Here is an 11558-nt window from a genome sequence, read left to right as displayed (position 1 = left end):
TGACGAAATTTAGAAGAATCGTTCTATTTTAACAACACTCCAAGTTTTGTTTGGGTTCAGTAGAGGATTGTTGTGAAAGAAGAAGATTATTTTTTTCCTATGCGATGACGTCATCAATTCAATTTTTAATTTTTTTCGAATTTTGAAATTTGAAATTTTGAATTCGAAAATTTTGCAAATGACTGAAATTTTTTGGCAGCATTTGCATTTACTATTTTTTCAAAATGTTATACCAGATTCTAGATGTAATTCCAAATTTTTTATCTGAACTGAAATATCGACAAAACAAAAATACAACTTACAAAACCAAACGGTTACCGAACGGCGAACACCGAACTAAACACCGAACTAGTTTGATTGAACTTTGAAAATGAAAATCCTTGCAGTTGCGATTGCGAATAGTTCGAAAATTTTACATTTCTCTCATACACTAATAACATCCATAGTAAATAGTAAAAGAAACGATCAGATCCAATAAAAACTTTTATCACAAATAAATTATAATAAATTGTGTTAATAATAATCTCAATTTTCATCCGATGCATTTCCATTTTCCATATTTTCATCATCTTCATCTTGATCGTCATCATCATCATCCTCTTCTTCTTCATCTTCTTCATCATCGTCACCAGCAACTTCGGCATTTTCAGCTTCGGCTTTCTCCATTTGTCTAGCAAGATCAGCCTCATCGGTAGCGGTAACGACTTTCGGCTAAAATAAAATATACAGAACTTGAGTAGATCTAACGAACTTCGACTTACGTATTACCAAGAGCTACGATATAGAACATACCGCCATTTTAATCTGAAAAACTCCGTTGTACTGTTGAATGGCTTTTTGAATTTCATCGCAAGCGGTCTGCAAAGCTTTCAAACCCTCAGCTTTTTCCGGCGTAGCCGTGGTCATAACTGAAATTATAAAGAAAAATCAAATTACATGCTTTTCTTACTCCATTAACATGTTAAAGAAAGTTTTGAAAATAGTCACCGTAAATTGGAGGAGCAATAAGATTAATTTTGATAGGTATATCGTCGGTAGAACACAACAACCCGCATTTCAAAGCAGCTTTGACAGCATCGATACCTTCATAACCGTAACACGCGACTTCGATATCAGCTCTAATTTTTACAGCTTGCGAGGTTAATTTCTGCCTGATGTTACTAATGAGTAATTCTTTCATTTCTTCGGTTAATCCACATTCGTCTAAAATGCTCGGATCACTGAAAACATCCTTCTTTAATATATTTTGTATCAAAAATTGACACTCGTAAACTCAGAATCATATTACTTACTGAACAGCTTGCTTAAAAAAATCATAAGCGGAAGACTTCTTTTTAGTTTTATCTTCATGTAACCAGGCAGTCTGCTGGTAGAGTTTTTCAAGTTGAGCATCGTTTTCGAATTTCAATAATTCGGCCACATGCCTGAGAATAGAATTAACTGCTTTAGCTCTTGAAAAACGATCGGTGCATTTTTCAACATCTTCCGGAGATACACGTCGTTTACTTAAATCTATGTAACCTGTAACAGAGCTTGCATTATGAAAAAGGATCGTTTGAAGTATTTCAAAGCGAAATGATGGTACCTTTTTCTTTATCAACTCTGATAACAACTACTGGTTCGGTTTTGCCAATACGAATCAACTTATTTATCGAACGTATACGTCTTCGAGACAATTCAGAAAGTAATATCATGCCTTCTATGTTGTTATACTCCAGTAGATGGACGTAGGCACCCATTTCTTCGATGCTTCGTACATTGACCATGACAACATCATCTATTTCGGGATAGCGATCGGAATAAAATCGACATGACAGTGGCATGATTGGAATCTGAAAAATATACAGAAATACAGATTTGATTGAGAAAAATTGAACGACCAAGCACGGAGTACAGATGGACGAGTGATGAAGTGGTGAATTTCGATATCGTCAGTGGCTTGAAGTGAATTCAAAGGGTATAATTTGAGAATTTAATCAGTTTGAAAATAATGTAGAGCAGAGTTGGATATTGACGATCCGAGTGCAGAGTACTCGATTCAATTTACAACTTTGACGTGAAGCAGAGCTTACCTAGATTTAAGTAGAAGAATGTAGAATGTGTCTATCTTGATAAAACTAAATACAAGCAGATAATTACTAATTTTTAACTGAAAACTTTTAGTTGTAAACTTGTAAAACAGAAAAATTTCTCAATTTCCAATTTTCCACCGCATCGATGTGTTATCATGTGTGTTTTTCTTTTTTTTATCAAATTTTTTTTTGAGTTTGTGTTGTGGAAAGTCTATCACCTTGCACTCTCTTTTCAGTTTTTTTCTTCAAAAATTCAAATATTGTCTTCAATTTTGAAGATAAAGGAATTGTTCTAAAGTTCTTTTTTGTAAGAAATTAAATTTCCTAAAAAATGGTTTATTATCTAAATTATCTTTTGATATTTTCAAAATTTGAGGAGTTCAACTTGCTTGAAAAGAAAAATGAGGAAAAGAGTGTACTTTTATCTCGTACACTTTTCGGATTATTTTTCAAATAGTGCCTATACCTTTGCAAATGAGCAGAAAATGATGACAAATTTTTGTTCAGAATATCTCTTTCTATTACGTATGATCTTGGTTTTCAATTTTTTTCAAATTTCAGTTCAAAAAATGCCGAATTGAAAAATCAAATTCTTGGTACATATGTTTCCTGTCTTGAAGAAATAGCTAAGGTAGCCGGTCAACTCGTGACGTTGATAGTACCCTCGTGGAAATTCAGCACCATTATCACCTCTGGCAACTCGAAATTTTCGTTATAATTAATTACTTATGCATATTTCCAGTATATTTTTCATTAAAAACGAGTTATTAGTGGAACAGTAATCATATTCCGATTGATGAACTAAGGTAAGTAACAGATATCTAATCCAATTTGATCTTCAAAATATGAAACGCGTGTCAATCATGGCTTCTCGTATTCAACACAAATGTGTTCATTTATCGTGATAAATTTGGTGTTTTTATCGTCATCATCGGTGCTAATGTGTTTGTAACTATTTACAGGATGGTTCATCCGAAGATAATCAAGAAGGATGGAAATCCTGACCAGTTCGAAACTTCCATCGCCCAAGCTCTTTTGGAACTGGAAGTTAACAGCGATTTGAAAGCTCAGCTTAGGGAATTACATATTACGAAAGCTAAAGAAGTCGATCTGTTTGGCAAAAAAGTACGCATCTTTAGTTTACTCCGCTCTTGTTTATTTTGTTGGTGTTAATTCACCGGTGTTTGTTTTCAGTCGATTATTATCTATGTACCGATGCCACAAAGAGGCCAGTTTCAGAAAATTCAAACTAGATTAGTTCGAGAACTCGAGAAGAAATTCAGCGGAAAACACGTCGTGTTTATCGGTGACAGGAAAATCTTACCGAAACCTACCAGAAAAACTAGAATGAAGAACAAGCAAAAGAGACCCAGAAGGTATTCGTGTTATTACCTCCATTTTTTTCGATGTTGTTTCCGATGGTAATTATTCATGTTGTCTGTTTACAGCCGTACTCTTACATCTGTTTACGACGCTATTTTAGAAGATTTAGTTTACCCTGCTGAAATCGTTGGAAAACGTATCCGTGTTAAATTAGATGGAAAACAAATTATCAAAGTTCATTTGGATAAAACACAACAAACCAATATTGAACATAAGGTAATATTTAGCCTCGAGTTATCAAATGTAAGCCCAGCACTCACAAATTCGTTGATGTAGTTGTTTCTTACTGTACCAACGGCCGAACGAGTGCTATAGTAATTGATTGTGTTAAATGGACGTTATTTGAGTTGGCGTTTGTAAAACAATCATTCGAACATATTGCATTAATTTATTGATACTTGGAACTTGAATGTTTAATTTGTAATGGTTGAGAGCCTATATTAGTCTCTGATGGACAGTTCTATCGTCTCATCGTGTGCTTCTGTTCGGTGGTTTTTACGAATTATGCAACTGTACCTGTTTCGAATTTTCTTATGACTGAGTGATACCCAGTTCATATTCCATAATACTGAGGCACTTAAACGCACTCGACTGCTAAATTCTTTGCTGTTGAGGGTCTATCCTGGTGCTAAATCAATCACTTTATCGTTCCATGTTTGAGTACGTCTCTCTGATGGTCCATATGAAGTGTACATCACTCTCGATTTATATTAAATTAACTAGACTCGCCTCTGTGTTGCCTGTTCGATTATTAATAACGTCCAAGGTGTCTAACGAGGCGTATAGTGAAGTTCTCGCGATAAAGCTTCAGTGTTAACTTCATTGTAGGCTCGAAATTGTGAGACACAATGACACGTTTATCGTGTAATGTGGAAATGACTAATGAGTTATCATTTGTATTAGTTTACAGAATAGTAATTGAGTATTTGTCTGTTTTAGGTGGAAACGTTTGCATCGGTTTACAGAAAACTTACTGGACGCGAAGTGACCTTTGAATTTCCAGAACCTTATTTGTAATCTTTCTATGAAATTTTGAAAAAATATAAAAATTTTCAACGATGCTGTTGACATGTTTATTGCACTGTTTACTCGATTCTAATAGGCCTACGTCGCTTGAATAAGTGTTGATCTTCGGTAAGTTTTCTTAGTTTGTTTGCTAAAATTTAAAACTTTCAAGTTCTTCAAAATGACATATTTTTACCTTTTGTTTACGATGACATTTGTAGATATTCGTTAATTGAATTGAACCTCGAAGGCTTGAACGTATAAATATTTAATAAATCTTGGTTTTTCGAGCTTAATAGCTCGTTAAAGACTGAAATGACTGGAAAGTAGAAGTAGAAATGTGAACCCATTCGCTCTCCGTGCCTTACGAACTCCCATGGCCCATCCCTTCGTAAAATTATGGCGTCATTATTCAATCTTTGTGTGAAAGTCTAAAAGCTCCAATACTAGGACTTACGAAAGTTTACAAAGAATCAAAATCAAGTGATATATTTCGAGTTCGACGAAGCATTCGGAAATTAGAATTCGAATGTTGGATTAGATTAGTTGAGCTCAAGCTTTCATCATCTTTTACTATACATTATTTAAAGTATCTGTTTTGAATTAAATATGAAAGCCGAAAGGCAGGAAAGCAATGAAAGCATTTTCTTCCAATAAGACTACGTTCTCTAAAAGAATTGGAAAATCAAAATTTGTGACATGTTCCTAATTTCTTCTGCTTTTCTCAAAGTAGTTATCACCATGATTGTTTCAAAAAACGAATTCAGATTTCGAAATGTGAAACATGAGCAGATTTTCTCTTCGTCTTGATCGTTAACTATTTATTCTCGTGCATCCGAAACTCCCTCATCTGCGCAGAGATAACGATTTGTATTCATCTATAAAGATAATTTTCCGATTCAATTCAAGACGATGATCATTGATGATTGCATCTGTAGAGTAGATATGTACCTATTACTATTCGAATTTGAAAGTACCTACAGGAATGTCGTAGGTATCTTTTCGTGAAAATCAACATTTCCATTTTGTTAGGTACTTATCTACTCGATGATGTGAATTTTAATTTGTTCATACTGAATATTAAAACGTTGGATTACGAACGACAGCAATAATTTAATGCTTACACATTCATTCTATAGGTCTATTTCAAGTTTATTCTACGGAATCTGCACTTCTGCAGTACGTACTGATAACGAAAATACAAGAATTGTATTCCTCAAACCGCCTCAAAAACTATTATTTTCATGACTCAAAAGCTGACAATACATTTCCCACTTCTACGAATAATTCTAAATTCATTTATTGCGATCAATTTTCCATTTCTAACTGAAAAACGATGAAAAACGGGAAAAACCAAAGTTTCCGTACGCTTTGATTTTCTGTTTACTTTATCAAACTCTCCACGTCGCGCGCACCCGCGGCTCAACGCAGTAACGCGTTTGCCGTTTTGTATTACTCCGCCATTGTTTCAGTCGCTGAAAAGCTTTCTTACGTTGCGCTCAATATGTACTTAAATTTTATTAATTAATACGATATTTAGCATTTATATTTACTAAAATGTTTCATTAATTCGATTTTAAATATTATTACGTTCGATTATTCGGTAATTTCTTCGCGAACGTGTTGTTTTTTGCGGAACTATGTTTTTTTGATCCTATGACCGAGCCGTTGACGATCATTTTGACAGTTAGCTTTTCAAGTCTGAACCTTGCAAGTACGTCTCCGAGTTTTTCGTTATTAATTCGAATTATTCGCGTAATTTTATTGATATTTTTGAGTAATTTTGTGCAGTTCGGTGCCTCGAAGTGAACTAAAGTATATGAGGTTCGATTTTTTTCTCTTTGCCGGTGTTTTTGATTGAAGAAAGTGCGTATTCGTAACTGCGACTGCGACGGTTAATCGCTCGCGAATTTTTTCTCGTAAATTTCATCGGATCTTCTAGGTATGCTAGGAAAGTGATTTGTGATGATTTGTTTTAAATCGGGGTAACCTACGTATAATTTTCGCGTTTTCTAGTTTCCGGTTGTTTTTGATGGCGTTCTTACGGTGATCTTGTGGTATTCGATCCGTCTCTACGTGTTTTTTCCGGCACCCTGTGGTCTACCGGTTGAAAGCTGTTTCATAATTATTTCCAGATTTTCTTCGGTTAATCGGTGAGTACTTGATCAATTATTACTCAAATGTGTTTTGAATATCCGTCTATGGTATTTCAGTGTTTGAATTTCGTTCGTGTTGTTCGTTTTTTATTCTGTATTTCTAACGTAGGTATAGTGTGTTTCAACGACGAAATCACACACGACGTTCCTACTCGAGTAAATTTTCTTCGAGTTTCCTTTTCTCATTTTCGATCAAATTCTACAATTAGCTGTGTTTTGTGATCTCGTATCGTTTCTTGATTCTTTATTTACGTAAAATTATTAATATTCGCGTTCCAGTACCAGAATCTATATCTGCATAATTCATCTGATCGTTTATGTGCTTTTTTTTAACGATTCGTTCGGTGTTCCGGTGTGTCTGACGGTGAAATTGTACGTTATTTCTACTCGAGTGAACTTTCTTCGTGTCCTCTCGTTCATTGAGCTATTACCAAATTTCAAAGTTTTGTTCGTTATTTCGTGTTATTTTTTATTCAAAATTTACGTAATTCGCGTTTACGTATGTTCTGTGTGTGATTTTCTTGCTCGGGTTTAAGCAGGTATAAATGTGATTTCTTCGCGAGTCGATTTGAATTCCGGTGCGTTCGATGACGATACCGTAGGCTACGTTCATGTTACTCCTACTTGAGTAAATTTTATTCATTTTCTCTCGTGTTTTTTTTCCTAAATCTCGAGTCGTTTCTCAAGTAATTGAAAATTGGCGTAGGTAACTATCTACGTACGTAATTTTCTGTTTCGTTAGTGTAATTTTCTCGCGAATCGTTTGGCATCTGACGATTCTGGCTTCTGTTTCATGTTAACTATAATTTGACGTCTCGTGTCTCGTTTGCTTACATATTTTATTGGATTTTATGTTACTTGACCTTTTCACATTATTTCGTGTGGTTTATTTTTCACATTGATATTTTCACCAGTAATACATTAAGTATAGATACATATGTATATTCGACGGCGAAGTTTCGCGATAATTGTTAGTTTCCTTTGGGATACGTTACACCCCTCCTTTCACACCATCATAGTCCGGTATCCATTTACGGCAAACTGAATATGCAATTTATTTCACATCTTTTTTTGAACAATTTGTACATATATTTACGGCAAATTGGTAGGCAACTTATTTCACGTGATTTTTAACGAAGAATTATTTTTCTTGAATAATATCTAAGTACCTATTGAACTACCACCGAATTATTTTTCTTTAGCTTGATGATGAGGGAGGAGGGTTTTGTGGAAGTGAAATTTGAGATCATCGTGCCTGGTAAATTGGTACCTAATTATGAAACTAGAGTGATTGAGATTGAGAAGTTTAACAATTACTTAACCTAAATCTTTAACTAAAAAGCAACAAAATTTCCAATTTTTATGAAAAAAAAACGAATTTTTTTTTAAAAACATTTTTTTATACTGAGGGTGTATAATTGCCAGGATTTTTACGCCCAGTTTCGAAGGGTTAGTCTAGATATTTATTTTTGGTTGAAAAGATTGATTTCTTTGATGAATTTAAGAATGTTAATTTTTGATTTTGGAATTTTAAAACTTCATTTTTGATTTCAAACTCGATTTTTATTCTCGAACGTCGTTTTTTGGTTCAAAATAATTATGTTTTTGGGTTTCAACTTCAATTTTGAGTTCAAACTTCTATTTCGTTTCGAACTTTATATTTTTGAATATTAATTTCATTTTTGGCTCTAAACCACGTTGTTATATTTGTTTTTAAATATTATTTTTGGGATTAAGTTTCATTTTTAGTTCCAAACGTCGTTTTTATTTTCAAAATTTGTTCATTTTTCAACTTTTTTTGGTATTTAATGTTCCATTTCTGAATAAGAAAAACTCCATTTTTGGTCCTGAACTTCATTTTTGAGTTTGATCGAACTTAATTTTTAATTCTGAACTGCATTTGAGTGTCCTGGCATCATCCTTGGTTCATAATTTCGTTTTTGGTTTGAAACCATTTTTGGTAATAAATTTCCTCCCCTATACACGCGAGTTCGTAATTATATTTTTCAATTGTTTTGAAATCAATGGCATGGGCAACATAGTTTTATTTTTCAACTGCTTCTGTTTTTCTTGCGTATAAATTTTTTGCATAAAAATTTTTAAATATAAATCTTTCTCCGCGAGTGTAATAATCTGGTTGCCCACATTCGAGTCAAAAAAAAATTACTCGTGTTTCTTGTTATAAAAAAATTCATTTAAATTATAATAGACGAAAGCTGTCCCTTCATTTCTGACAACCGCCCCGCAACAGAAAAATTCATTACCTCGAGGCTCGATGAAGAAACATAACCTAGCTCCTAGCAAACTCTCAAACTTCCTTACGAAGAATGTAATATTTGATCTAGAAATTGAAAACACCAAAAAAAAAAAATTGGTTCACTGGCATTTTAAAAAAATGTATCCAAAACTTAATCAGGTACCTTGGTACTTGTTACCTATACTTATTGTTTATTTTTTTGCTAATATTTTTGATCCATCAGAATTTCATTGTAAAATTTTTTGATAGCCCATTCAGAATTTTGAAAATTATTTTGTATTATTTTTTTTCAAATACAATTGAAAATATATTTTTAAAATACGCAACTAATTGGTTAAAAAAAATATGCGACTGATGCAATTTTAACCGTTTTTAAATGATTTTAATTTATTTTTTAAACAAAATAATAATAATCATCGTGTTGGAATAAAATAATGAATAAAAATACGTTTTTCTCAACAGTTATTCACTTACTTTTTTTTTTAATTTTTAAAATGAAATTATGAAACAGTTTTAGTGATACCAAAGTGTCAATATTTTCGAAATCCACATTATACTATTCAACTGTCCTCAACTAAAACAAAACAGACTCTCACTAAAGATAAGAGAAAACCGCCCTATTATCCCTGACGAACACTCCGAAATACAAAAATTCATCTCCCTAATAAAAAACATCAACCTCACAAACTAAATCTAAAAACCTGCATTTTACGGGTGTAATAATCTTGTAATTAAGTATAAACATAAAATTAAATATTTAAATAAAAAATAAAAAATTGAAATTTTTTGAAACTTCGAGGTCGACTTTTTAGTAGTTTATTTTCATTTTTTTTTTGTTTTAAGATCAGCCTATTGGTTGAAATTTTTTTCATTAAAAATTATTATTGAAATTGAAATTTTGTTTCTTTTGTTTGGGAGTTGGGGGAGGGTTGAAATTCAAGTGACTGCTTGCAGTGATTTTTTTGAGAATTAAAAATTTTTGAATTCAACTTCAAAATTTATGTTTTAATTATTCATTATTCTGCTTAAACTTTTTAATAATTTGGTTTAAAATATTTTAAAACGCATCTAATCATAAGTAACAGTTTTAAAAACTATTTTACATTGAATTTTTGCTTTTAGAAATTCTAGATGACTGTGGAGAACTTTTTTTTGCGATTTACTCCGCATATAATATATTTACGAGAAAAACTACCATGACAAAAAATGTTCCCCGTCAAATTTTCGACAAATTGATACTACGCTCAATACCCATCCCTCAAAGGGGGTGTCTAAAAAAAGGGGTGGAAAGAGTAGGTGTTTCAAAAAAGGTCAGTCCAATAAACTAATCAAAGTTACTACTTAATATTATTCGTTTTCGCTCAAATTTTTTTTACAAACTACTCACCCAACTACTAATCGAACCACTATTGATTCGTCTTCAACCATCCTCAGGGGTTCGTGGGGGGGTGCTTGATTTTTCAAGTAACACACAACTGAATCATGTATTTGAAAAACGAATCTGAACGTGCGATATATCGAATACTTAGTATGTTTTTGAGGTCTCTGAATACGAATCTTATTTTCTAGGTCCAGCCCGCCCCTCAAAGCCCCTCTGTGTCCCAAAAAAGGGGATCAAAATTTTTAAAAATCGTGAAAAGTCGAGTGATATATCGAATGGTACGTTTTTGAGGTCGCTGAGTACGAATATAAACTTATTTTCTGGGTCCAGCCCCTCAATGTCCCACTGTGCCCCAAAAAGGAGGGCCAAAATTTTGAAAAATCGTGAAAAGTCGAGTGATATATCGAATGGTACATTTTTGAGGTCACTGAGTACGAATATGAGCTTATTTTCTATTTCCAACCCCTCAATGTCCCGCAGCGTCCCAAAAAGGGGGCAAAATTTCGAAAAATAGCGAAAAAGTCGAGTGATATATCGAACGGTATGTTTTCGGGGTTGCTGTGTACGAATATGAACTTATTTTCTGGGTCCAGCCCCTCAATGTCCCACTGTGCCCCAAAAACGGGGCCCAAATTTCGAAAAATCACGAAAAAGTCGAGTGATATATTGAATGGTACGTTTTTGAGGTCGCTAAGTACGAAAATGAGCTTATTTTCTATTTCCAACCCCTCAATGTCTCGCAGCGCTCCAAAAAGGGCCCAAAATTTCGAAAAATCACGAAAAAGTCGAGTGATATATCGGATGGTATGTTTTCGAAGTCGCTGAATGCGAATATGAACCATATTTTCTGGGTCCAGCCTCTCAAAGCCCCTCTGTGCTTCAAAAAGGGGGCCAAAATTTCGAAAAATAACGAAAAAGTCGAGTGATATATCGAATGGTATGTTTTCGGGGTTGCTGAGTACGAATATGAACTTATTTTCTGGGTCCAGCCCCTCAATGTCCCACTGTGCCCCAAAAACTTGGCCCAAATTTCGAAAAATCACGAAAAAGTCGAGTGATATATTGAATGGTACGTTTTTGAGGTCGCTGAGTACGAATATGAGCTTATTTTCTATTTCCAACCCCTCTATGTCCCGCAGCGCCCAAAAAAGGGGCCAAAATTTCGAAAAATCACGATAAAGTCGAGTGATATATTGAATGGTACGTTTTTTGAGGTCGCTGAGTACGAAAATGAGCTTATTTTTTGGATCCAACCCCTCAATGTCTCTTTGTGTCCCAAAAAGGGGCCAAAATTATGAAAAATC

The 11558-nt window shown here is 33.6% G+C and overlaps 2 protein-coding genes across 2 annotated transcripts; one reads left to right on the top strand and one right to left on the bottom strand.

Moving 5' to 3' along the window:
• Nucleotides 1-470: 470 nt before the first annotated feature.
• Nucleotides 471-2229, bottom strand: LOC135839396 (eukaryotic translation initiation factor 2 subunit 1-like). Its single transcript, XM_065355402.1, has 6 exons — nt 2073-2229; nt 1586-1832; nt 1293-1521; nt 988-1220; nt 793-908; nt 471-711 (listed from the first exon to the last, which is right to left on the bottom strand). The coding sequence occupies exons 2-6, from the start codon at nt 1821-1823 to the stop codon at nt 526-528; spliced, it is 1002 nt and encodes a 333-aa protein (XP_065211474.1). The 5' UTR covers nt 1824-1832; nt 2073-2229; the 3' UTR covers nt 471-525.
• A 489-nt stretch (nt 2230-2718) lies between these two features.
• Nucleotides 2719-4515, top strand: LOC135839397 (small ribosomal subunit protein eS7-like). The gene is made up of 5 exons (XM_065355403.1): nt 2719-2878; nt 3035-3197; nt 3267-3448; nt 3521-3671; nt 4395-4515. Exons 2-5 carry the CDS (start codon nt 3036-3038, stop codon nt 4470-4472), a joined length of 573 nt encoding a protein of 190 aa, XP_065211475.1. The 5' UTR covers nt 2719-2878; nt 3035; the 3' UTR covers nt 4473-4515.
• The last annotated feature ends 7043 nt before the right edge of the window (nt 4516-11558 follow it).

The sequence above is a fragment of the Planococcus citri genome, chromosome 3 (assembly GCF_950023065.1).
Source record: "Planococcus citri chromosome 3, ihPlaCitr1.1, whole genome shotgun sequence".
Lineage (NCBI taxonomy): Eukaryota > Metazoa > Arthropoda > Insecta > Hemiptera > Pseudococcidae > Planococcus > Planococcus citri.
This window is presented reverse-complemented; position numbering and strand designations above follow the sequence as displayed.

What these genes read in the sequence shown, in the direction of transcription:
- LOC135839396 (XM_065355402.1), bottom strand. Translation starts at nt 1,823, where the DNA reads ATGCCACTGTCATGTCGATTTTATTCCGATCGCTATCCCGAAATAGAT. An exon ending in CAGAGTTGATAAAGAAAAAG is followed by an intron (nt 1,522 to 1,585) that starts GTACCATCATTT and finishes GCTCTGTTACAG; the next exon opens with GTTACATAGATTTAAGTAAA. An exon ending in TTTTTCAGATTAAAATGGCG is followed by an intron (nt 712 to 792) that starts GTATGTTCTATA and finishes ATTTTATTTTAG; the next exon opens with CCGAAAGTCGTTACCGCTAC.
- LOC135839397 (XM_065355403.1), top strand. Translation starts at nt 3,036, where the DNA reads ATGGTTCATCCGAAGATAATCAAGAAGGATGGAAATCCTGACCAGTTC. An exon ending in AAGCAAAAGAGACCCAGAAG is followed by an intron (nt 3,449 to 3,520) that starts GTATTCGTGTTA and finishes GTCTGTTTACAG; the next exon opens with CCGTACTCTTACATCTGTTT. An exon ending in AAACCAATATTGAACATAAG is followed by an intron (nt 3,672 to 4,394) that starts GTAATATTTAGC and finishes TGTCTGTTTTAG; the next exon opens with GTGGAAACGTTTGCATCGGT.